This window comes from Rhineura floridana, chromosome 12, assembly GCF_030035675.1.
Source record: "Rhineura floridana isolate rRhiFlo1 chromosome 12, rRhiFlo1.hap2, whole genome shotgun sequence".
NCBI classification, from domain to species: domain Eukaryota; kingdom Metazoa; phylum Chordata; class Lepidosauria; order Squamata; family Rhineuridae; genus Rhineura; species Rhineura floridana.
This window is the reverse complement of record NC_084491.1, coordinates 9,111,896-9,137,231: the sequence shown is the minus strand read 5'-3', so window position 1 is coordinate 9,137,231 and position 25,336 is coordinate 9,111,896. Positions and strand designations below refer to the sequence as shown.

The window sequence follows — 25,336 nt, the reverse complement described above, 5'->3', positions numbered from 1 at the left end:
AATAAAAAAATAAAAAAGGAACAGATACAGCAATTCATAATACCCACAAAACAAGTGAAGACACAAAGAAACGAAAGCAGTCTTGATGTATCCGTAACGATAGGCCATATTAATTTGGCTTGGAAGACCTGCGCCTTACACCGAAGGCGATACTCAGCGGTACTCTCCGCACGTGGCGAGAGTCGCTGACCGATTTCGAGACTCGGCCACATACTGGTTTTCGGAGCACGCGAGAAGATCTACAATGCCAAGGTTCAACAGGTAAAGGAGTACCGCCTCAGACCACATACAGAGCGCCGTGTCCTCCTTGATGGGTAAACGGTCACACAGCCCCATCAAAGGGGTGTGAGGGGCGGGGTTTCTAAGTCACGTTCTACCGTGCCTCCATAAGCCTGGCCATGTTTGCTACAGCATAAGCACAACGTGTCCTTTTGGAATGGAGCGGGGGACTGGAGCCAACCAGGACAGTCGACACACTGCGCACGCGCACAGGATGGCACCCCGCCCCTTCAACCTCCATCGCCGTTTCCATTGGCCTCTCGCGGAACGACCAGAAAAGCGGTCGCTGATTGGCTTCCTGACGAAAAGGAGAAGGCAGAGCTGGGGGAGGTTCTAGTGTACATCTCTGTGTGCGTAGCTACCGACATTGGCTGCGTGGGCGGGGCTCGTGAGCTGGGGTTCCTCCCCCCCTTCTCCTGCTCTTTTTTCGGGCCCCCATTCCTGACACAGTGACGTCGATGTGGCGGCCGCGCACGCGCACAAGAGCGCGTTCCCCCCCCCCAGCTCAGGCTACGGCGGTGGTGCCTCCTTCTCAGCCGGACCCGGTGGGTGTGGGTGGGACACAAAAGAGCGGGAGCGAGCGCTAGGGAGGAAGAAAACCGCTGTGGCGACGACAGGTGAGTGTCCCGCCCCCTTCCTCCCAAGGCTACGCCCCTTTCTTCCTGAGGGCCTTGAGGTGGCAGTAGCCTTGGGCATCATTAGAGAGCTTCTCAGTTCGGCCTGGCCGGGAAGGGGGGACAGGGGAGGATCTCTTCCCCCGCCCCCCCCGATTTTGTGTGTGTGTTTGACAGAGAGAGAGAGAGAGATGAGGGGTGTGAACATCCACACGTGAGAGTGTTTTCCGCATGTGACATATGTTGTTGACAAGAACTAATTAATCTTACGTCTGTTCAGGGTGTTGATCGTAACCTGTTAATGGCCATATTAGCTGTCCGTAGTATTCCAAAATCAACAGTGTGGGGGATGCACATTTATTGGAAAAAGTGTGGCAAGCTTTTGAGTTCTAAAGAACACTTCCTCAGGCAAGATGTTAAGCCAAAGGGTGGGGGAGGAGAGGGAGAAGGGTTTTTTTTTTACTTTTTATTTGTGTCAGTTTTATATTAAATGAAATAAATAAAATATTAGTTTTAATCTTTTTATTGCATGTTCCTTTGGGTTCATTTTTATGAAGAAAAGTGACTCATAAATAAAATAATATAAATAAATCAGATTAAAAGTATCCCATTGTCTCCTTGATCCTCAGCGCCTGCCTCCCCATCCAAAAAATTCCTACCACTTTGTGTAATATCTTGCCTGATGAAAAGTTCTGGAGAACTCAAGAACTCGGCACACTTCTGTGAGGGTTGGCACTAACAAAGAAATTGCTCAGCTGTGGATTTTGGGGGCCTTTTTCTTATGGTCCAACATGGCTGCTCTTGCTTTTTATCAATAATATGTTGTTGATATTAACTACTATTCATCAGATCACTGTTTGTGATGCTGATTTTATTAGTTTTAATAATTAGTATATTAATGCCCACCAGTTCACATAACAGGACTTCCCTTCCTTTTTTCCCTCCTGCAGCCCCTTACACAAACACCCCAAATCTGCTTCAAAGGGTTCCCCAATGCTCCTGCTTGCAAGATGTTAGATGTCACTCTGTGCAGGAAATATATGCGGAGACTAGGGACCATGTATGTGGTTGGTACTGTAAAAATAATTGCTATTTGTATGAATGGCAATAAGATACATAATGTATTTTTAATACGTGGTTCTAAATTTGTTTTTATGTTGGTTCTTGGTGTACTTTCTATGTACTTCTGTACATTTTTGTTCATGAGTTGGATATTTTATGATTAAGTGGCATATGCATTTTCATATAAATAAATTTGTACAAATAACCGTGCAATCTAATACATGTATATTCAGAAGTAAGTCACCTAGAGTTCCCAGGTAATTCTCAGGAATTCCCAGGTAAGTGTGCATAGGATGTATAAAAGTCCTAATTACATCTGCTCACCTAGATATAGACACACAGACTAGGGTTGCCAGGTTCAGGGCCTGAGACTGATCCTGTATCTTTAGGAGAAGAGAAAGTCAGCCAAGTGCAGGTGTTCTTGCAACCCTGTAATGGGAAAAACCACAAGGTGGAATTCTCCCTTCCCCCTGCACAACTTTTAAAGATACTGAAGACGTCTTGGTTGCCAGGCCTGGCCTCATGCAAAATTTGATTATGATATAGAACCATAGAATATCTTATCCCCAATGCATAGGGAATGGCAAAGAGACAAACAAGTTTCTACAATATATTGTAAAATAGCTTTTGGGGTGTTTTGGCTGTGGATGGGGGTGAGGAAGAGTCCCTGCCTCTCATCAATACTCCCGAATTGTTGATGTACATAGGAAGCTGCCTTATACAAAGTCAGACTGTTGGTCCATCTACCTTGGTATGGTTTACACTGACTGGCAGTGGCTCTCCAGGATTTTAGACAGGGTTCACTTCTAACCCTATCTGGTGATATTGGGGGTTGAACTTGGGATTTTCTTCATGCAAGACAGCTGCTCTGCTACTGAGATGTGACCCTTCCCCGCTAGGAACATATATAGACTAGGTTAGCAGTTTGTAGCTGGTGTTCACAACATTTGAGGAATGGCTGCAGGCCTGCAGTCAGGCTTACCTAAAGGGCAGGGCACACATTTCTGCTCCTTGGATTATAAAACAACCCCTGTACAGTATTCCCATCCCTGTGTGTATCTGTTCTGTGTGTATCTGAATGTTGCAACCAGTATACAAAGAAAGCTGCAGTCTGTCCAGTTTCAGTTAGCTGAAGGAGCCACATTAATTGTGTGAATAAGTGACTTTTCAAACTGGGTTTCAGCCATTCCTGGGGTTCCTCAATGAGAAGACGAGCAAGCTTCCATCCTGCATAAATTGGTCCACTCCTACCAATCCTCTCCTGCCTCAGGTAGCTATGGTGGAGGAATAGACACAGTGGCAGCTCATGGCAAGGTTCAAACAGCATCCTGCATGAATTGGTGTACCCCATGATGTTCTGAGGAGTATGATGCATACAAGTTCCATGGCAGATGAGTAAGTGTTCTTTAGCAGACAAGCTAGTTTGGAAAAAGCTCTTTCAAGGAAACCACTTGCTTAAATTAACTCTTGGGTCCAAACCAGAGTCAACTGAATCTTCTAAACAAGAACATAAGAAGAGCCTTACTGAATTAGACTAAAGGCCCATCCAGCATCCTACTTTCATATAATGGCTCAGTTCACATATCACATTAAGCTATAGTCAGAAGCAAACTGATTTAATATGAGCAAGCAGCATGCTTGTACACTCTGCTCAAAAATTCTTGCTGTGCTCCTCCCTGCTGTGCTGTTGTGCTGCTGGGAAACATGCCAGAGTGTGGCTTGTTGTGATGTCCATGAAGTATGTTTGTCCCACCAAACAAACCATGAGCAGTAAGCCAGGAAGAAGCCTGGGTTACCACTCGTGGTTTGTTCACATTAAACCATAGTTTGCCTTTAAGTGGTTTAATGTGACTGCAAACTGGGCTGGTGGCTAACCAGAAGCAAATTATCTAGTGTGAGTAACATATTATGATTTATAAATGGAGCTTGGGGACAATCCAGAATATTCACGTGCCTTTGAGGCCACAGAAAAAAGGAGTATCCAACTCTTGTGTGCTTTCGCCAGAAAAATAAAGTTTGGACTTTGCAGTGGCCTTGTTCAAACAGTTCCTCAAACAAGAACTTCCTTTGGTTAAAGTTTAGGTCATTGCAGTAACTGAGCATTGATTGCCAGCAGAAATCAAGATGGGAAATGGCAGGTGCAGACGTCTGAAGCTACAGTCCAAGAAATTCTAGAGGTAAAGGAAATTATTTAAGGCTGCAATCCTAAACTCGCTCATGAGGAAATAAATTCCATTGAACTTCATGAGACGTTAGGGTAAACAAGCACAGGATTGCAGTGCACATCAATTTCTCTGATTATGTTGAATCCCACTGAACTTCAGCCTGGAAAAATTGACTCAAGCAGAGGTGCCCAGAAGCACATCTGCCTCTTGTCATGAAGGGCCCTCATGTCAGAGGCACTCAACGTCCAACTCCAAAATTCTAAGGAATTCAAGTGAGACAAACTTGAAGGTGTAGAAGGAAATATTATGATAGTTCTGCTATTGCATCTGACTGTGATGGCTTGCCCACGAAACTGCAAAGTTAAAAAACTAAAGACTGCAATCCTAACCATGTCTATTCAGAAGTAAGTCCTATTGAATTCGATGGGGCTTACAAGATTTGGATAAAAACCTCATATTTTCAATGTCTTTCTTGGCAGCTCTAGTTAAGATCTTTTTTTTTAAAAAAAACATAGTATGTTTTAATCCAGTGTTCTTCAACCTTAGGGTCCCCAGATGTTTGATAGACTACAACTCCCATCATCACTGCCCATGCTGTCTGGGGATGATGAAAGTTGTAATCCAACAACATCTGGGGACCCAAGGTTGAAGGTTAGTGTCTAGTTCTCTACGTTGCCTTATACCAGGTTGTAGGATGGGCCTGTGCATACAAGAGCAAGCTTGATTCTTAGTGGCTGGGTTACCAGGGGCAGGAAATAGGTAACAACCCCAACCCCAGTAATGTCCTTGAGTGCTCCTTTTCAATTTGGACCTGGGTGCCTTAAGGACTATCATCTCCCATATGTGCTTCTCTATAACCTCCAATATCTAAAGGTCTGCTTCAGGTCCTCTTGCTAATGACTAAGATCGTGTGGAGCACTTTTAGATAGTGCTCGTAGGCTATTCAATGTTAAGCAGTGTTATTAAGAAGAAATGTACTAGAAAAACCAGCTAGACAGATAGGTTCCCTCATTTTTAGTTTTCCTTTCTTCCACTTGAGTGGCAGTCCACATGATGGGCGAACAATTTTGGGTTTCAGGGGGAAATATCAGCTCAGTATATATAAACCATTTTGGCATATAAGTGGTATATAAATCATAACAATATAAGAACTGTCTTGCTTGATCAGATCAATGGTCCATCTAGTCCTTCAGTCTGTTTACAGATTGTTCTGGGTACTCACGAGCAGGGCAGCCATCTGAAGGTCTTTCTCCTGTTTGTGTCTCCCCAGCATTTGATATTGAGGACAATACTTTGTCTCTTAACTAAAGGTTCAGTTTTGTTACTATTGCTAATAGCCATTGATAGGCCAGTTATTCTAGAGGGATTTATCTAATCCAGCCTTCCTCTGCTCAGTGCCTTCCAGATGTTTTGGGCTACATCTTCCATCATGACGGGTGTTGTAGTCCAAAACATCTGGAGGGCCCAAAGTTGGGGATGGCCGATCTAATTACTTTTGGCAGAAAGTAGTCCCTTCCCCTCCCTCCCAACTGCCACCACCGGGGCCTCTGAAGAACCATCTTGCCCTGAGGGATGCGGAGAAGCTGGAACAGCTTCTTGAAAACACTTGGCTCTTCTGTTTTGCTGCAGAAAAAAAGTTGTTGCTGCTGTACACTGCCCTGATGTTTTGCAAGAGGGTGGTGTATAAATAAATTCTTATTGTAATAAGTTCATGCTTTGTGAAAAAATGGTATGTAACTACCTAACCTAAATTTAAAATAACTCTCTTAAAGCTAGTGAGTGTCCCCCCCCCCATTTTGTGGTGCTGAATTCCATAAATTATTTGTCATATGGAAAATTGCTTCCCGAAACTTCTGTCATTAAGTGTGTTGATTATAATATCAGTGCTGCCTCAAAGGTATTGGGGCCAGCTAACTTGATCAGTTGAAGTTCTCACTTTCAAGTGATGCATTAACCACTTAAGAAGCTTGCTTCCCCTGATGAGCATGATGGGAAGAACCTTTTCGGACAGTCTGGGTGATGCTTTATGTGCTGCAGTTATGTAATACAACTATGATAATTGTTGTTATTCAACAATAAATGTAATTACTTTAATGAGCCTGAGCAGTGCACCCTGGAAGGAAGATAACTTGAAAAACAGGACCTGTTGAGATAGCAATGCATTTTTTAGATGGTGACATTTGACGATAGTAACCTGTGTACCATGCATTGCTATTTAAGTCTACAGCTACAAGGGAGAAAATGTTTCCAATTGTGATTGAATCATCTGAGTTTATTCAATTTCGTGATCTGTTCATGCTATACAAACTGTATTGGGTTCCCCCCCAGTGGTGTTAATCTCTTATTTTGGCAAATTTTTGAATTGCACAGAACTTTGCTGAGGCCTGCTTTCCTGAGAGTTCAGTCCCATGTAGCTTGAAAGTCTGCTATTCTACCAGCACAACTGGGGTGATGAAAGTTAATGTCCGAGTGCTCCCCCCTTGATTCTTTTTGCCTTTGGGACCCCAATAACTCAATGCCATTGTGATTAACCTAGTTCACTAGCAAAAGTTTGAGTCTTTTTGCCAGAATTCTAGACTTTCTGACTTACTAGAATCAGGTGCACATTTCTAGTCAGTTAGTTTGGGGAAATGGACACGCTGCCTTAATTAGGCTGCCAGTTCCTTAGAGTCAGGCTGGTATCCTCAGGCAGTGCTTTCTCATGACTGGGATATGTTGCTGCCCACGTGGAGGAAGCTGATTTGTTATTCCCAGTGTGAACCCTGGAATCTCCTGGAACATTTTGCAGTGATTACACTCCCCAGCTGGGTTACATGCACTTGGCAGCTGCTCCATTCCAACAGTGATGCAAGGCCAGCTTCTGTTGCAGTTGCAGGCTGTGTGAGGCAGTTTGTAGTGAATTCCTCTCTGGAGTCTCATGTTCCTGCTCTCTCCTCTGCTTAATTTGGCTGATGCTTAACAAAAAATCGCTTGAGTTATAGCTGCAGTTCTTCACTGCATCCCTATGTGACTTCCATTCAGCTTCTGTGAGTAAAATGCTGGGTGAGCAACAATGTACTGTTTGACTCAAGCCCAAATTCCTTGAAGACAGTTTATGGCCCTTTCAGGGCCTGGAGTTGGGGGTTGTAAAGGTGCTCAGTTGTCTCTTGGGAGGGGTTTCCACTCTTGTGCCCTTAGCTCCTGCCAGGGTAGGATCCTAGATAAGTTGGAGGGTTGGGCAGGGGCTCAGGTCTAAAACAAGGCATGTTTTTGAGTTGTAGTTGCAAGAGCTGGAGGGGCAAAGGCCTGGGCTTCTTAAGTATGTATTGAAATTGGTGTTTATTGCACCCTGCTTTTTAAAGAGAATTGAAAGTGGCTTGCCTGCATCTCCCACTGGTCTCATCCAAGCAGGTCCATCCTCCCTTGAGCTCCAGTGGTGTAATATTATCAAGCATTCCCATAGATTCAAAATGGCTTGCCTTTCCAGTGCATACTTCTGCTAGAGTACTGTCAGCTATGTGGCCTTTCTGGAAATGTTTGCATTGGTCATTTTCTGATGCCCTAATTCAATTAGGATCTGATTCATTATGTGGGGATTATATTATGTGATACCTGTCTGCCCACCTTCCTAGCTACATACTTCCTAAGGATAATTACCTGGAAAAAGTTTATAACTTTGAAATTGTCCAATTTGAGGCATACCTGGCTGAGCTCAAAGTGCTAGTACTCCTCCTGAAAGCCCTAAATGGCTTAGGACCTACATACTTTAAGGACCCGTTCTCCTCATATACTCTGATCAGCGTCTGAGGTCCTGCTTTACCTGCCCCTACTGATGCAAGGGCAATGAGTGGGTGTGGGATGCAGATCCTCTATCAGTGTCAGCACCAACTCGTTGGAATGCCCTTTCCAAGGAAGCCCCTTAGGGGCTTCCTGCTGTATTTGTTTTGCCATCGAGTTAGAAGCTGGCTCGTTGGGGAATGATGCATTGAGACCGGTTTGCTACTATGATCTGCAGTGATTATCCTGATGTATATAGTGTTGTTTTATTGCTTTTATTGATAGTTGTTTTAAATTTTTGAGTTGTATCCAATTACCTTCTATTCAGAACAGACACATTAAAATTAATGGACATAAGTTAGCCATGTCTATTAATTTCAGTAAGTCTACTCTGAGTATAACTAGCACTGGATCTTACCCTTAATTTTTTGGCACTTCGGGCTCCTGTGTTTGGAAAAGCACAATCACTAAGTATTTCCAGAGGGGTAGCCATGTTAGTCTTTTGCAGCGAAAACAATCTAAGAGTCTTGTGGCACCTTAACAATTGTATCATGACATAAGGTTTTGTCAGCAAAATGGGCTCCAGTCAGATGTATCTCATGTGCCACAAGACTCTTTGATTGTTTTTAAATAACTATTGTCTCCATTCAATAACTCTATGAAACACTGCAGTTTTAGGAAAAGTAAATCTCACTTCCACCCCTGGAAAAAAATTGTAGCGTAAAGTGTTGCATTTTAGAACACATTCTGTCCCTCATCGCTGATTACTACTTTGGTTTTGAAAATCATTGCATGTCAGTGTGCTAGGCTTGTAAACAGCTTCTTGCTTGGTTGCCCCTGGCAAGTCAGAATCGCCACAAGTCATCTACACAAGGAGGCTGTCCAAAAGTGTGGGTTTTCCCTCCTTTTAAGATGGCAAATGATTAGCATAGATAATCATTGAGCAGACAGCCTAGGAGCAGTGTTTGTGGGCTACTAGCTTGAGTGGACTTTTGTCCACAGTAGCAGGATGAGCTGGTCTCCCAAGTTTTCTCTTTGATGTCATCTTAGCAAAGAGACTGAGCTCTGCTGTCCTTGAACTGGTGACTACGTTTCCTTTTTCTTAAATTCCCTTTTTCGTGTTCTGATGGTTCAGTGGTGTGGTATACCTGACTCTTTCTCTTTCCTCCTGTAGCGTTTGGGACCTGTGAATGCTTCAGTCTCGAATGCTTCTTGTGGACTTAAGCCCAGAGTCTCTTGGAATGACACTTTCTACAGCCTCCATGAGAGATTCAGAGTGGATCTTTGTGTCCCACAGGCAAGAGCTCTAGCTCTGTAGCCCACCAGGTTTCCCTCCAATGCTGGGCAAGAGAAGGAGTTCACTTCAGCCTTGCAAAGAGACGTTTCATGCCTGCGACAGCCCAGAGGGGCTTCATCCTCCCAACTTCTTGGGAGCTCCTGCTACCAAACACGTCTCCCTTTGCCCTTTGTGCAGTTTGTCCTGTTACTCCTTGTGCAACCATCACACACTTGCGCCTTTGTGCTTTCTGTTTGCACCGTGGCCTGTTTCCAGGCTGGATCATGGGGGTTCCTCACCACCCCATACCCATTGGGGGAAGGATGGGAACTTTGAAATGGCGCCCATGATAGGCCAGGGACCTGCTGCACACATACGGTTGTCACTGGTTGACACAAGAACTGGCTGATCGCCCCGGGCAGCCTATTTTTTTCCACCTGTCTCAGGATCTTGCGGGACACTTGCCTTTCCTGCCCCTCACCATGTTTCTACTGCTGCCCTTTGACAGCTTGGTGGTTAACCTGCTGGGCATTTCCCTGACTGTCCTCTTCACCCTGCTGTTGGTTTTCATCATTGTGCCAGCCATCTTTGGGGTTTCCTTTGGCATCCGCCGGCTTTATATGAAAACCCTGCTGCAGATATTCCAGGTGAGTCAGGCAGCTTGATGTTCTGGGGGTGGGGGTGGGGGAGCTGGCAGGGATGAATTATGCCTTCCAAGGTATGGGATGTGTCAGTAATTAGAGTGATTCAGAGCTTCTTGACAGCAGCAGGCCTTGCAAGCTACATGAGTAAGCTCCTGTTTCAGGGCTGGAAGTTTCAGGCAAGGCTTTTTGTTTTAGAGCTGGCTTTGGTATCAAGACAACCCTGGGCCATATGATGTAAGAATTGAGAAAGATGACCCTGAGCAGGTGCAAAGTGCTACTAAATAAGTGACTGTAAAGTTTTCCTCACGCAGCAGGTTGGGGGCAAGCTTCCAGAGCAGAGGGTAGGGTTGCCAAACAGACTGTTAGCACGGGCATCTTTTTTTTTTCTAGAGTTGTAAAACTGAGGGGCTGTGTGGACCATGTTTCACAAAAGTTTCCCTAAAGAGTAGTGTGCAGAAGCTCCCCTCTGACACCTGCCAGTTTGGTTTTGGTATCTGCTTTGATTTGCAGAGTGCCAACCCTTCAGATTGATCTAGCATTGGTAGCCTTGTGACTTGAGAGTATCAGTGCTTGCACAGACAAATCATACATCATGTTGCATTTAGCAATTGGGAGGAGAGCAGGCAATGGAAGTGCCTCTACTCTGCATCGATTTTTGTTGTTTGCCTACGGCCTACATCCCCTGAAACCTGAATGCATGCTGTGGGCCTGTGTGAATCAGTGTGTTATTATTTTTATTTTTTATTTTATTTTATTTAATTTCTATACCGCCCAAAGCCAAAAGGCTCTCTGGGCGGTGTACATAAGAGTAAAACAGCAACATAAAATACAAAAACATAGAAATAAATAGCAAACTCAACAGAACAAATAATTAAATAGCATTAAAATACAATAAAATACAATTAAAGTGTAGTTAAAACAAGCAAAGACTCACATATATTCTCTCTCATATATCATTAATTCTGACCAGCTGTTAACTGTGGGCTGGTGCAGACATGCAGTTAACTGCATTTAGGGAACAGGCTGTGGGATTCCACATGCCCACTCCCCTTCTTGTCACTTTCCAGCCCTCCTGGCAGCCTGCTTGAGCATAAATGTATGTTTTCTAAAGTGTTTTCAAATCAAGAGTGTTCCATGCTAGACAAAACCAATGGCATGTCCTGCATGCAGTGTGGGGAAAATAGGGAAGGGAAATGGAGGAAAGCTAAATTGTTAGTACCAGGTCCTCCAGACAGGCTTAGGATTGCCCCTTTGCTCATTTAACCCGAGGAGGTGACAGGTACACAACACTGGTGTTCTTAAGTGTCTTGTTAAAAATAGATTTAGAGGCTTATAGGGTGAAGGGCAAGGAGCCAGGCATGCATTATTGCATATCTTGCTCTGAACCCCTAAGACCTGGTAGGTCATATGTCTACACCAGTCCAGAGTGTGAGTTGCCACCGCACCTTTCCCTTTCCTTTCCTTAGGAAATTTTAGAATCCTCGTTTTGGGACAACCTTAAGATCAGCTCTCTCTGCCTCTCTGGCTGTTGGCTTCCTCCATCTGAGACAGGCAGAGAAAAGGCCTGTAGGTCAAGGGAGTAGTTAGGACCTGTGAAGCAAGTTTTTTTTTTTGTCCTACATTTCTCTGCTTTTTAGTCCTTCTCTGTATGCCAATACTGCAGGGAGGAGGAATCAGCATGAGGCTAGCAGGTGGGGGTAGCTGCCAGAGGCCAGGTTATACTCTGTTCTGCTGGCTGGTGGAATTTTCTAGCCAGCCTCCGGATTGCTTGTGACTGTTGGTAAGAGTAGGTCTCTCCTTAGCAGCTTTCAGTCCAGGAACTTCTACAGAGCTCTAGGTGCTGCTGGGCTGGAAATACTTCAAGGGAAGGGGCAGAACCTCAAGTCCAGTCCCCAGTGTTCCTGAGATTTCCCCTTCACCTGGATGCTGATGTGGTGACTTAAGATGTGCATGAGATCCAGAGAGAAACTGATTTACCATTGGCCTAATGAACAGAGCTGTGTGTATGCCACCATACTCAAAAGAAAGGAAGAACCTGCTCCCTGGCAATCCAGATTATGTGACTTGTATACAAATTGGGCAGCTTGAGCAAATCTTACCTTGCATACCTCTTCCCCTGGCTTTCACTGTTTTGCATAATTTATTTTGGGATGGGAACAGGAAGCTATACATGGAACTGAAGCTCCTGCCCACTGGAAATTTATCCAACCGTTTGCTCTGGTGTCCAAGATTCCACCAGGTGTTGTCCATTCTCTTTCAAGCTTGACTTCACATCCTTAAGGGCTAGAAACATGGCCTTTCCTTTTTCATTTAATATGAAAGTTGAGATTCTTGGGAAGCTCTCTGCCTTGCTGAGGGATTGCACCATAGACACAGCCCAGTTCATGAGGTTGTTGCTTAAGCCTTATTACACTGAGACAGCCAGACAGAGGGCAGCCAAGTGAACTGAAAGCACGTGAATGTGGGTGGGTGTGGTGCCCTTGGGAGAAGAGGCTGACCTTAGTGTAATGTGGAGACAAGGCTGGCTTCAGGCAGTCATTGCCAGAAAGCTGCCTGGGATGGTGCAGAAAAAAGGAGCAACTCCCCATAGAGGTGGCAGGGTATTGGGGAGCTTTGCCTAGCTAAGTTGCAGGAAATGTATTGAAAGGGATCCTGTGCCATGACCAGCTGCCCTGGTATCCCTACTCCTCAGCTTTGGGAGAGTGGGCTGCCTGCCTCCTGCCAGTTACAAAAGTTAGAAAGGCAAAAAGGCAGCAACAGCACTGGGCAAAGAGCAGAGCTCTGACTCTAGCCTGGGTTTAAGCAGGCTGGTTCTTGTATACCTTGGAGGTCAATTTGAGAGAGGGTGTGCGTGAATGTGGTTTTTCCTCTACTGAGCCTCCAGAGGTTTGCAGATATTGTACCAAATACTTTGGAAAGACTGTTTTTCCTTCTCTGGATCGGCCCTTTCCTGTTCTTCAGACCTATTGTCTAGCAATCTGGAAACCTCCACAAGTTGCTGTTCTTATATTCCAGGCTCCAAGATCGCTTCCCAGTCAGATACTTCCCAGGATGTGATTGGGTTGCCTCTGTTAATTACTTATTTCAGGCATTTTATATGCTGTGTTTTTACTGAGAGTACCGCATCTGAAGCAGGGTACCAAGAGAGGAAAGGGAGGTTTCAAACATCAGTGAGCAACACTAACATTTCAATTGTCTTCGGTAAATCAGTTAATACAAACCAGGCAATGCAGTCAGAGAAAGGCACCCACAACTGGATTAAATCAACAGAGGTTAAAAGCATCTTGTTTGTCAGTGGGGCAGGCATTTGTTTATTACGAAGAGCGAGGCCTATCCTTGTTAAACAGAGCTGGGAACTCAACAAGTCCTGCTAGGCAAAGCACCCTTTTCCATCCATGTTTTTGCTGACAAAAAGGAGCAATGGGCTTCCCCTGCAAATCTAAGGGAGTGGAGAAACTCATGAAGCTACCTTATGCTGATCCAGCTAGACCAGTAGTGTGTACTCTGATTGGCGGCAGTTTTCCAGGGTCCTCTTCCAGCTGCCTGCAATCTTTCTAACTGGAATCATTGCACTAATAATAATATTACTGCACTAATAACAGAAGGCTTTCTGGAGCAGGCCAAGCACCCACAATTCTGACTCCAACCCAACAGCAGCCAGCCAGATGCCTCCAGGAAACTGGTAAGCAGGGCACGGAGGCAGTGGCCATTGTTGTTTATCTTCAGGATCTGGTATTCAGAGGTGAGCTGCTAAACGGGGGTTCCATTTAGCCGTGACTGGTGCTCATTGGGCCTGGTGCATGGAAGGCAGCGAAGCCAACAGTAGGTGGAGCCAGAGCCAATGACAGGCAGAGCCAACTCGTTCTAGTTTGTGTCCTCATCCTCTGCTGAGTTCTACAAGGGGCAACATTGGGACTAAGGAAGAGGAAGCTAGCAGGCAACCTCACCCCTTGGTCTGGCTGTAAATAAGAGAGCAGGCAGATGGGGACTGGCTGAGGGCAGACTGAGATTGTTGGGGCAGTTCCCCATTTGCCCTAATGGCCCAGCCTGCCCTGTATATAATTCTGATGGTTGATGCCCTTATTGTCCTCCCCGAACTAGTCCAGCTGCTCTTAAAGTCAAGTAAGTGGGCAGCCATTGTGACATTTGGCAGCAGTGAATTGCCTGTCAATTACGTGTAATGTGCAGGGTTCTGCCCTCTCTGTCTCTTGCAGTGGGCGACGCTGAGGATTCAGCGTGGGGCCAAAGAGAAGAAGCATCCACTCTATAAGCCCTATGTCAATGGTAAGAGGCCACGCTGCCTTCCCTGGGAGTGTGTGGGGGGTGCGTGTTGGGTTCAGCTTCCCTCACTATGTGGCTGGAGGGCTCTGTCCACTGCAGGTATCATTGCAAAGGAGCCCACTTCCTTGGAGGAGGAGATCAAGGAGATCCGGCGTAGCGGCAGCAACAAGGCCTTGGATGCCCCTGAGTTCGAGCTCTCTGACATCTTCTACTTCTGCCGCAAGGGCGTCGAGACCATCATGGACGATGAGGTGACCAACCGCTTCTCGGCAGAAGAGCTGGAGTCTTGGAACCTGCTGAGCAGGACCAACTACAATTTCCACTACATCAGCCTGCGCCTCACAGTCCTCTGGGGCCTGGGCGTCGTGATCCGCTACTGTTTCCTGCTGCCACTCAGGTAAGGCCCAGCAGTGCTTGGAGTCTCTCATTGGGAACACTTGGGCATGTTATAGGACTCCAGCTTCCATCGGCCCCTGCCAGCATGGCCAGTTCTCGGTGATGATGGGAGATGTAGTCCAGCAGCACCTAGAGGGCCACAGGCACACCACCCCTGCTCCAAAATGAAAGCTTGGGGGAGCATGTTGGTGGAAATCATGGAGTGGCCAGCCCTAGGAAGGGATTCCTGTTGAAGGAGCTTGGGGACCAGTGCAGTTAGTGGTCCTGCCTCAAGGTCCTTGTCTTTCTCTCTCTTCCTTCCTTGCGCAGGATAGCCCTGGCTTTCACTGGCATTAGCCTCTTGGTGACAGGCACAACAGTGGTGGGTTACTTACCCAACGGAAGGTGAGTTCTCAGCAGCAGACCACTGCAAAGATCGCCACCTGGTAACAGGTGTAATGCTGAAAATACTCTTTTTAAGTGGCTTCAGTTGTGGGGTTAAGGAGCCAGTATCAGAGGATATTTGGATTAAATACTGGCTCCCTGCTTCTGCTCTGCTGTCTCTTCTGATCCACCCTTCACCTCATTGTTGTCCCCTCAGGCAGTTAAACCCAGAATAAAAGTGGACAAGACACTTTTTTTTGGCATCCTTCCCCATTTTTTGGGGGGGGGGAGATTGCCATCAGCATCTCAAGAAAACTTGAATAACCAATCTCAAAAGAGTGATAGGGCAGAAAAGAAATAGAACTTTGTAAAGAAAATACCACCCCAGCTAAAAGGTCAGGACTATCAGAGTATATCCAGAAGGCTGGCCTTTGCTTTTTTTTTTTTTTAGCATTGAGCCAGAGTGGTTAGCATCTTGCCTTGACTCTTGTGACAAAGCAGTCAGCATCTTACCAGGAAAAGGAGGTTCCCTTGGATTTCCCCCCTTTGTTCCAGTAAGTTCCTTCCCTGCTTTTTGCTCATGTGCAATTCAGAAAGTGACTGGCGAGAAAGCACCCCTGCTGTGGTGCTCCTTACTCAGAAGTAGACCTGCTGTTGAGCAGGCTTCCCATGACAGGCTCCTGCCTTATGTTAAAAACGGGCCTGTTGGCAAAGCCTCTAGTCCATGAAAGGGCTGAATCTTCTTGCCTCCACCCATGGATCTGGAGCCATTCCCCATGAGTGGATCATTGGAAGAGAAGGTCAGTTCAGTGGCAGCTGGGGCCCACTGGAGCTGGTAGGAAAGCAGGGAAGCCAAGGGTAGGTGAAGCCAGAGCCAGTGACAGGCAGAGCCAACTAATTCTAGTTTTATCCCCATCCTCCTCCCTGCTGAGTTGTCCATGTGGCAAGACTGAGACAGGTGGAAGAAGCTAAGCCCCCCCCCCAGACTGGTTGTAAGAAAGAAGCCAGGCAGGTCTAAGGGTTGACTGGGTCCAGACTGAGGATGGTGGGGCAGTGCCTCATTTGCCCTAATGGATCTGCCTTCACTGGGGCAGCTGCCAATTTCTCTTTCAAAGCCATGCTGCCATATGTTCTCTGATGTGGTCCTGCCTGGGTGGGGGCTCTCAACAATGGTGTCTTTAAAAGCCATCGGCCATCTGGGCTGCTTCCAGAAGGTGGCACTGCAGTTACCTGCTAGGTGGCTATTTGGGGATGTGTATTTTCTTTAGGTTTGTAAGTGTTTGGGTAGAATCACAGCATCCAGATATAAACCGCCACTGACCCAAAGAGCTCAAATCTAGGCTGGCTATAATTTGAGATTTAATTGGACTTTTTCCTCGGGTTCTTTAGGTGCAAAGAGTTCCTGAGCAGACATGTACACCTGATGTGCTACCGGATCTGTGTGCGAGCTCTCACAGCTATCATCACCTACCACCACCGGTATGGAGAAGATGGATTGGGAGGCTGTGGTACACTTTCCCAGGGAAAGGGCATGTTGACTCTGATTGGGCTGGCGTATCTGCTGCAAATCTGCAGAAGCATAGAAAATTTACTGGATGTGTTTTTGGACATAGATTTCAGCTTCCCAAGAGTCCTGCCTTTCATTTAAAGAGCGAGAGCGAGACCAAGTTTCTAGATCTGCAAAAATAATGCCTAATAAATGTCAAAAGCCAGGAAGGTGGTTGCACAAGAATCCCAACGGTCGAGGGGTGAGACTTCAGTGCCCTGTATAGTTCCTCCCATGTTTAGCAATTTCAAAATAAATTATGCAAAAGCAAGAAGGAAACAAACTAGACTAATTACAGAACATATGTAAATTATATAATATGTAATTATATAGTTCATAGGCTTGAGCGGTCTCTGACAGAGTTTCAGGGTTTTGTTTTTTAAGTTCAGAGTGTGCAAAAGCCTGATTTGTGTATGTTAACTGTACGTTATCTGTGGGGCAGGGCACTGAAGTCCGTTGTCTCTGAGAATGGAGGTTGGAAGAAGAAGGGCCCATGCAAGAAAGCCCATGCTGAATGCTTTCCCAGGGCAGGCTGAGTTTGTGCTTCCACTTTTCTTGCTAATCTTTTTCTTTCCCAACTGCAGGGAAAACAGACCCCGCAATGGAGGAATCTGTGTGGCTAATCACACGTCCCCTATCGATGTCATAATTCTGGCCAGCGATGGCTACTATGCCATGGTGAGGACGGTATATAAATTAAATAAATAAAAATAAATAAAAACCTCACAGCTATCTGTGTTTGTATGTTGGCATATGTGTTAAGGATTATTGTGTAACAGTGGAAGGTTCTCAAACATTCTTGACAATGCTGATTTAGTTATTGGAAAAAATAACTTGTCCAATTCTGTTAGGTAGCATTGGTGATATTTGGTCATCAAAAAACAAAAACAGCCCTCTAGTAAATGGCCTTCTCAGAGCCTCCACGGTGAGGGATTGGATTCTGTTCAGGGCAGGCTACTAAGATAAAGCTACCACCCAAATGAAGCATTGGTAAGACTGAAGCATGGAGGCAGGGAGCCATTTTTTCAGCATCCTTGCTGCTGCTCCCTAACCCCTGAAGTTGCGAAGGAGCGGCTCTGTTGTCAGATGGGGAAATCCTTTTGTCCCTTTCCTGGTCCCTGGAGAATGACAAGTGCTTGGACAGTTTGCTGTGGCCATTTATTTATAAGTGCTGGAGGCACCTGGCCAAAGGACCCTTCCTCCACAGTGCTGCCTGAGAACCCTGCACCTTCAGGCGAAGGTTAGGTCAAGCCTCTCCCACTTTCCATGGTGACATGACTCACCAACCACAGGGGGGCGAGTGGATGACAGCAGTTTACCACATTCTCACATTCCTTAATGCTTGGAGTTCCTGTGACATGGAGTGTTTTAAAACAATCAAAAGCATCTTCCTGGGCAAGCAGAGCTACTTGATGTTTGGGCATGGCTGTCTTTATTGGGGAACTGCTGAACCAAAGCTGAGAGTGACCTATGACCTCTTCCTGTTGCTCAGGTGGGCCAGGTCCACGGAGGGCTCCTGGGGGTGATCCAGAGGGCCATGGTGAAGGCTTGTCCCCATGTCTGGTTTGAACGTTCCGAAGTGAAGGATCGCCACCTGGTGGCTAGAAGGTATGTACACAGTCTGTAGAATGCTCTTTAGGTAAAGTGAAGTGTTAGCAAAGGCTTGCAGGATTGTGTGTGTGTGTTGTGTGTCTCAGGGAGCGGGTAGGGGAAACACAGCTTTGGTGGTGGCAGACTTCTAAATAAAGCTGCCTGTATGGTTTGAAATTCAGGACCACATGGGTTGGTTGCTGGGGCTTGCTGGAATCTTCCTCTGGAGCAGCCAGGGATGTAGTTATCAGTGATGTGTGTGTTTTCTCTCTCTCTCTCTCCCTGTCTACCTGCAGGCTGTCAGAGCACGCTCATGATAAAAATAAATTGCCCATCCTTATTTTTCCTGAAGGTAAGCAAGAATTAAGGAAGAGTCCCATGGTTCCATGTGACCATGGTATCCCAGCCTCTGAATTGATAAAAACACCATAGAAGCATATAAATTGTAGATCTAAGAAAAGGATGGAAAGATCCGCAGCCCTGAATTTCCAGTACCTAATTGTGAAAGCTGCCACTTAGGTGGGCGGATCCTGATGCAAATAGGGGAGGTTGCTCTACCCTGCATCTCTGTGGCCTCACAGCCTCTTGGCGTGGCGTGGATCACCTCCCAAAATGACTACATTCTCTTTGAAACCAGGTGTGGCAGTCAGACATCATTGAGAGCTAGGCCCCTTGATTTTAACTCCCCTCACTCACACAAATACACAGGCCCTCTGCTGTGAGCAACTCCCTCTGTCCCACTGGTGGTGAAAGCTGCTCCTACAGAAGCTGCCATTTCTCTTGACAGGCACTTGCATCAACAACACTTCTGTGATGATGTTCAAGAAAGGGAGCTTTGAGATTGGTGCCACCGTTTATCCTGTTGCCATCAAGGTGAGAGCCATTGAGCAAAGCATCCTGATGCTTGCTGGGTAAACTGGGGGGACTGGAGGATAATGCTGCTGCTCTCTGTGTAGAACTGGGGATGCTGCAGAGTTGAGAAGTCCTGGTATCCTATGGTGAGGGAGTCTGGAATGTTGCATTTTACAGCACAGGCCCTGCAGCTCTCCACACGCACCTACATCTCCCCAGTTATGCCATTGAGAGACTGTGATCTCGGGTAATACGTTGGGCACACTCTACCAGGGAGTTCTCCTGCGTGAGCTCTGTTGGAATGAATGGGAGCAGCTCCTGTTTGTGCAGTGGCTCTTGCACTGGACAGCTTCCCAGTAAATTGTGCTGATTTGGGTTCAGTTCCATGGAATTTGTTTGGGACACTGTTTGAGGCAGAATTTCAAAGGTTGCATGGGAATGCACATTGCTGGGTAAGAGAGGTCACTCAGTAATGGCAGAGACCAGGGGTGCATGGGATTTCAGCTGCATTGGTCTACACCCACCCCCTGGGTAGGGAACCTTTAGCCCTCCAGAAGATTCTGAACTACAACTCCCATCAGTCCCAGGAAGCATGGCCAATGGCCAGGGATGATAGGAATTGTAGTTCAGAAACTTCTGGAGGGCCGCAAGTTCCCTCCACCTGTTCTGCGCCACAGTGGTCACTTGGCATGTCATTCTCTCAGTCTAATTTACTGGGCTCATAAGGTTGTAATGATGATGAAATGGGATAATCCCATGCAAGCTGCTCTGAGCTTCTCTAAGAAAGAGCTATACTCAAAACATCATAGAGAGAACTTGCGTATTGAAAAGCAGTTTCTAAAGGCATGTTCCTTGCTGTCCGTTGAATCTGGCATACCTGTAGGAAGTATGGAAAGCCTTTTGCTTTCAGGATGTCCTTGTTAGTGTCCTGCCTGGAGTTGACCATGCTGTCCATTTCCCCCTCCCCTCCTTTTGTTCTTCAGTATGACCCCCAGTTTGGAGATGCCTTTTTTAACAGCAGCAAATATGGCATGGTGACCTACCTGCTCAGGATGATGACCAGCTGGGCAATAGTCTGCAGTGTCTGGTACCTGCCCCCAATGACCAGAGAGGTGAGTACCTGGGCGTGGAGTGGGGCTGCTGCTTGATGAATGGCTGGCATCCCTGTCAGCCCTTTCTGTAAACACCCAACCTTCTCTGCTCTCCATTTTTAGCCTGATGAAGATGCTGTGCAGTTTGCCAATCGGGTGAAGTCTGCCATTGCTAGGCAAGGGGGTCTTGTGGATCTCCTGTGGTGAGTCTTGGAGCTGAGCCTTTCCAATGGGGGCGGGGGATGAGGAAGGTGGGAGATGAATGAACCTGCCTGAGTCAGACCATTGGTCCGTGTAGCCCACTACTCTTGACACATTCAGCTTGGAAAGCAAGTGCTCTTGCCCACTGAGCTGTGGTCCCTCATGGCAACAGCTGTAGCTCAGCAGTCGAGCCTCTGCTTTGCATGCAGAAAGTCCCAGGTTCAATCCCTGGCATCTCCCAGGCAGAGCTGGGAAAGACTGAAATCCTGGAGAGCTGCTGCCAGTCAGTGTTGATAATACTGAGCTTAGACCGGTGGTCTGCTTCCTACGTTCCTGTGTCATAGCTTGTGTCATAGTTGCAGCTGGTACAGAATGCGGCGGCTCGTCTGATTAAAGGTAGCCGCCGACAAGATAACATCACTCCTGTATTGAAGGAGTTGCACTGGCTACCGGTTGCTTACCGAACCCAATTCAAGGTGTTGGCTCTGACCTTTAAAACCCTATACGGTTTTGGACCAATCTATCTGAAGGAGCGCCTCCAGCATCGTCAGGGATGCCGCTCAACAAGATCAGCCTCAGAAGACCTTCTCTCGATCCCACCGGTTAAAATGGCCAGACTGGTGAGGACCAGAGAGAGGGCTTTTTCAATAGTGGCCCCCACCCTTTGCAATTCTCTCCCAAATGATCTCCGTCATGCCCCTTCTTTGATGAGCTTCCGCCGGACCCTGAAGATATGGCTCTTCAGGAAGGCTTTTGGGATGGCCTAGGCTTTTACTGTTGTTTTTAAATTTTAATGTTTAATGTATTGTTTTTATTCTGTACGTCGCCCAGAGTGGCTGGTGGAGCAGCCAGATGGGCGACTAATAAATTCAATAATAATAATAGCCACGTTGAGATGATGTCGATTGAGTTCTTTAGCCTTGCTGCATCTACGGTTTCCTCAGGGTCAGTTCATAAGTTACACAGATGACTGTTTCCACAGCATTTTATTTTTTTTGAAAAACTTAGCTGTGCATCAGTAGAAGAAGACCCCTCCCTTATATAAAAAGCATGAGGGGGATTTTTGAGCTGAAAAACAATTGGAACGCAAAGACTTGAGCAGTTTTTCGGTGTTCAGCAGCAGCCAGCCTAGGATGCTTTGGGTTTAAAATCAGTGTGAAGGGAGAGCCATGGACCCTTTCATTAGATGTGGTTTGAACCTCAGAAAAGTCAAGGAGGGGCTTATATCATGCGGCACCCTCCCCTGGGTCTCTGCAGTCCGCCACGGCTGAGCCTGTGGCTCTTGGTAGCTGGCCTCAGTTCCCATCTGTTAATGGGGGGCGGCAGCTCTGTGAAAAATTTTCAACTTCATGGTTTATACCATAAAAGCACGGAAACATGGTGGGGGAGAACTGTGAAACCAGCTGAACGATCACACGTGTGTGCCCCCCCCCCGGCATACATTCTTTGGTTCCCAATGCACATACATGGCACAAAAATCTTGTGTGTGCGATCCTTGCAGGTGCCCCATCCTTTACATAGGTCTCCCAATAACTACTAATTCTGCAGACTAGAACAGGGAGAATCAGCTGTTGCTCAGTCATAGGAAAGCACCCGCATTGCATGCAGAAGGTCCCAGGGAAAGACGACGAGCTGCTGCTGCTGCTGCTGCTAGTCACTGTAGTAGATGAGGATGAGCTAAACGGCCCCAAAGTCTGGCTCTGAATGAGCTTCCACCTTCCCTAAACCCGCCACAGAGGCTGTCTTTAGACCGAGTCTTCAGCAGGTCTTCAGCGTGACGGGTTTGTGCTTGGCGAGGTGTGGGAGAAAATCTTGAGTGCATGTCTTCTCCCTGCCATGCACAGTGTTTGGATTGAAATGGAGCCCTCCTGATCAGTCTGTTTCTCTTCCCCAATGGATGGATCATAGGGCCTAGCCAAGCAGTGGTGAAGATCCTATGAAAGGTAGGAAAGGCCCATGAGCCTCACTCCTAGCAGTGCCCTGAGAAAAGTCTACAGGCCGTGGGCCATATCTGCAAAGTGCGGAGTTTGCTCCCATCCTGTTTTCCCGGGGCTGAGCTTGCCTTCCTGCACGCTGCTGTTTTTAGCCAGAGTGGAAGTGGGCTTTTTCTGTCCTGTCTGCCATCTTTCACTCCCTCTTTATTTTCCTCTGTAGGGACGGAGGCCTAAAGAGGGAAAAGGTGAAGGACACCTTCAAGGAAGAGCAGCAGAAGCTCTACAGCAAGATGATTGTGGGCAACCACGAAGATCGAAGCCGCTCCTGAGCTTCCGGGGGCTGCTGCTGAACTGACTGCCTCTGCTGTCCTTCCAGACTTCCTATGTAGGACCAGCTTCTCTTCAGACTTGGGCTCAAGAGAAAGAGGCCTTGTCTTAACCGGTGTGGCTCAGCCTCTTGCCCAGCCAGCAGATGCTGAGGACTCTTGCCACAGTGGGAGTGGCTGGGTGGGCTGCCCACTGTTGCGTGTCGGTGTGATCGTGCTGGCAAAGGCCTGTGTGTGCATGCGCCTGCACCAGATGCTCCCTTGTGGTTGTGTGCACGGGCCCAGCCTCCACTGCCAGTGTCGACTGCCTCCTTCAGCTTCCCCTGTTGCAGTCTTGGGGGAAAGCCACAGACCTCTTTTGTATCCTGTTTTCTCTCTCTCTCTCTCTCTCTCTCTGCTCCCTCCCCCCCAAAAAAGAGAGAACTGACTGCAGCTGCATGGGTTCACTTTGCATTTTATAATTAAATGATATAGACAGAGGTCTTGGGCTGCATAGTTCCCCTGTTGTCTTTCAGACTGAATAGCGAAGATGGTGCAGAACTTTGGCTGTCAAAATTGGGAAGAGGCGTCCCTACAACAGGTGTCAGGGTAGCTTAGGAGCTCTTTCTTCCTCTTCCTTGTCCACTTTATTTGGGGCAGGGGAGAGGGGCTGGGTACAGAGGTGGCCTGACCATAGGGGAGGGTGAGTACAGAGGTAGTGGATTTGGGACGCCATGAGTACCACCATTGTAGGAGGAACAGATTTGATCCATGCAGTCCTCTGTGCGTTGGGAATTCTGCTTTGCCTATGCTGGGGGAAGCCATATATAACTGGCCTGAATGACATACGCTCTCCTAATTTTGGTCTCTGAAGGAAATAGGGTGTTTTTTTTAACATCTGCTGATGGAAGGCAGAAACCCAAGATACTGAAGTCACTGTTCCTGAATCAGAAGTGCATGGAAAATGGGATGTGCAGCAGCAGCACAGTCTATTTCCCCTTGCGGTTTTAAGAAGTCTCTGCCACATCAGAAATTGTTCTATGCGTACAGCCCCCCCCCCCGAAACTCCCAGTCCTTGCCTCCATATCTGTCCATGTCTTGTGGTTCGTCTCACAGGGCTGCGGCTGGTATTTTGAAAGTGGCTCTTGCCGCTTCCAGAGGCTGCTACTCTCTGCCTGTCATGATGCCCCCAGATGATTCATAATTGCCACCTCCTTCACATGCATATGGGGGATCTATATGCTCAAAAGCCAGAAGGGGTACTTTGGGGGCGGTGTGCCTGCTTCAGCCTCTTCACTGAAAAGCTTCTTGGTCTTTTCCTAAGCCAGATGCTAGCTTGCATTTCTAACCCAGTTCTTGGGGACAAATGGAATGAAAACATCAAAACCCTCTAAAACGGACAAGAGACCACCTCCATTTTGGGAACCAGGGCTCATTTTGTGGTGCTGGAACAATTGCATGTGCTAATTTTGTTGTAGGAGTACACTGATGATGGTTTGAGTGCACACCTGAAAATGGAAAATCTGAACAAGGAGTGATAAATTTTGGGTTTGTGAACACAGGTTTTATACATGTGGGTGCACCCAGGTTTGGCACTGCATGATGGGCTCCAGAATCTGGGGGTGGATGTAGCAGGTTTCACCTCTCTACACCTCGTCTGACCCTTGCAGCAAGTTGTGCAGGATTCCATGTGCCACCTGGGTGGTTTGTTGACAAAACTGCAAAGGCATGAAAGATGGATCTTGTGTTCTCCAGGACTCAGTCATCAGTACAGATTATGCAGGAGCACAGCCTTTTGTGTATTTATAATTTAAACTGGATGTGGTATTAAGGTTTTCAGAGAATTTGGAGTATTTCTCCACAGATCTGTGATATTAAGCAGAGAAAGGGAGAGGGTGCCAGAAACCCACACCTGAAGCGTTGGAAGCAAAGAACGTCTATACATCCCTCCCACCCACCCCGCTTCCCCTTTCAACATGGAAGCAAAGCTGACCTTCAGAAAACAATCTCAGGCTTCTGCTGTGCCGTCTGTGATTGCAGCCAAATGGGTTTGTGGGGCAGTGCTTGGCTAGCTTTACTGTTGGTGTTTTTAGGCCTTGCACTGAATGTTTGCTGCCAAATCCAATTTTGGCCCTGCTCAGGGAAGCAGACTTGTGTACCTGTGCTGAGCATGACTGACAGCAGCCCCACTTCCTTTTCTAGGCCCCAGCTCCTCGCTAGGTATTCTCTACTCACTAGATCAGGAAGGGAAGAGCGTCACCTCCTTCCTTGGACAGTTTGACGTGCCAAACGTCTGGCTTTGTTATTATTTATTGCATTTATAGACTGCCCCATAGCTGAAGCTCTCTGGGCAGTTTACAACTATTAATTGTTCCAGCAGCACCTCTTGGCTCTCGCTGAGTCAGTACAAACTCAAGGTTTCTGTTTGCTGCTGCAACACCAATCAGGCTCCAGTTACATAGAACCAGCTTGTGAGGGGGTGGGAAGCATTCACCAGCTCCCTATGCCTATTACTTGTGGAGGTAGGTTCAGTGCATTCTCCATCTGCATGCTTTACCTCTACCGCAGAAGATGCCCTTGCAAGGCATTCCCCACTCCTAGCACTGGTATTTCAACTACACCTATTCCCCCATTTTGGCAGGGCTGCCATCACTGCCTGCAAACAGAACTTGGGTTTCTTCCATAAGGACAAGCTCCTTTTCCTCCAGCCTGCCCAGTTGCAGCCCCTGAAAACTGCTGCCATTCTGATATCTGGGTCTTGTGCGAATGCTTCCTTAAAGAGTGGGGCGGGAGATCCCTCGCGTCTTTCCCACTGCCCTGCCCCCATGCCTCTGGCAGCCTCTGATGCCCCCAATGAGCACACCTTTTCCTGGATTGGAGACAAGAACACTGCAAAGAACCCCCCCCCCCAGGGAACAGCCTCTTCCCTCTTGCGTATATTCAACCCTGAACTTTGCTTATACTTGATAAGGAGGCTCTTG

The 25,336-nt window shown here is 47.0% G+C and overlaps 1 protein-coding gene across 5 annotated transcripts; it reads left to right on the top strand.

The window, feature by feature from the left end:
- Positions 1–583: 583 nt before the first annotated feature.
- Positions 584–22,856, top strand: GPAT4 (glycerol-3-phosphate acyltransferase 4). 5 transcript variants are annotated; one of them, XM_061592537.1, is made up of 13 exons: positions 584–896; positions 9,051–9,799; positions 14,011–14,080; positions 14,177–14,474; positions 14,783–14,857; positions 16,226–16,315; positions 16,967–17,060; positions 17,875–17,990; positions 18,269–18,324; positions 18,760–18,845; positions 19,808–19,936; positions 20,039–20,118; positions 22,271–22,856. In XM_061592537.1, the coding sequence occupies exons 2-13, from the start codon at positions 9,635–9,637 to the stop codon at positions 22,377–22,379; spliced, it is 1,368 nt and encodes a 455-aa protein (XP_061448521.1). In that variant the 5' UTR covers positions 584–896; positions 9,051–9,634; the 3' UTR covers positions 22,380–22,856. The 5 variants fall into 5 exon arrangements, with proteins under 5 accessions (XP_061448521.1, XP_061448523.1, XP_061448522.1 ...); XM_061592539.1 differs by lacking the exon at positions 584–896 and adding an exon at positions 4,033–4,132; XM_061592538.1 differs by lacking the exon at positions 584–896 and adding an exon at positions 6,951–7,146.
- The last annotated feature ends 2,480 nt before the right edge of the window (positions 22,857–25,336 follow it).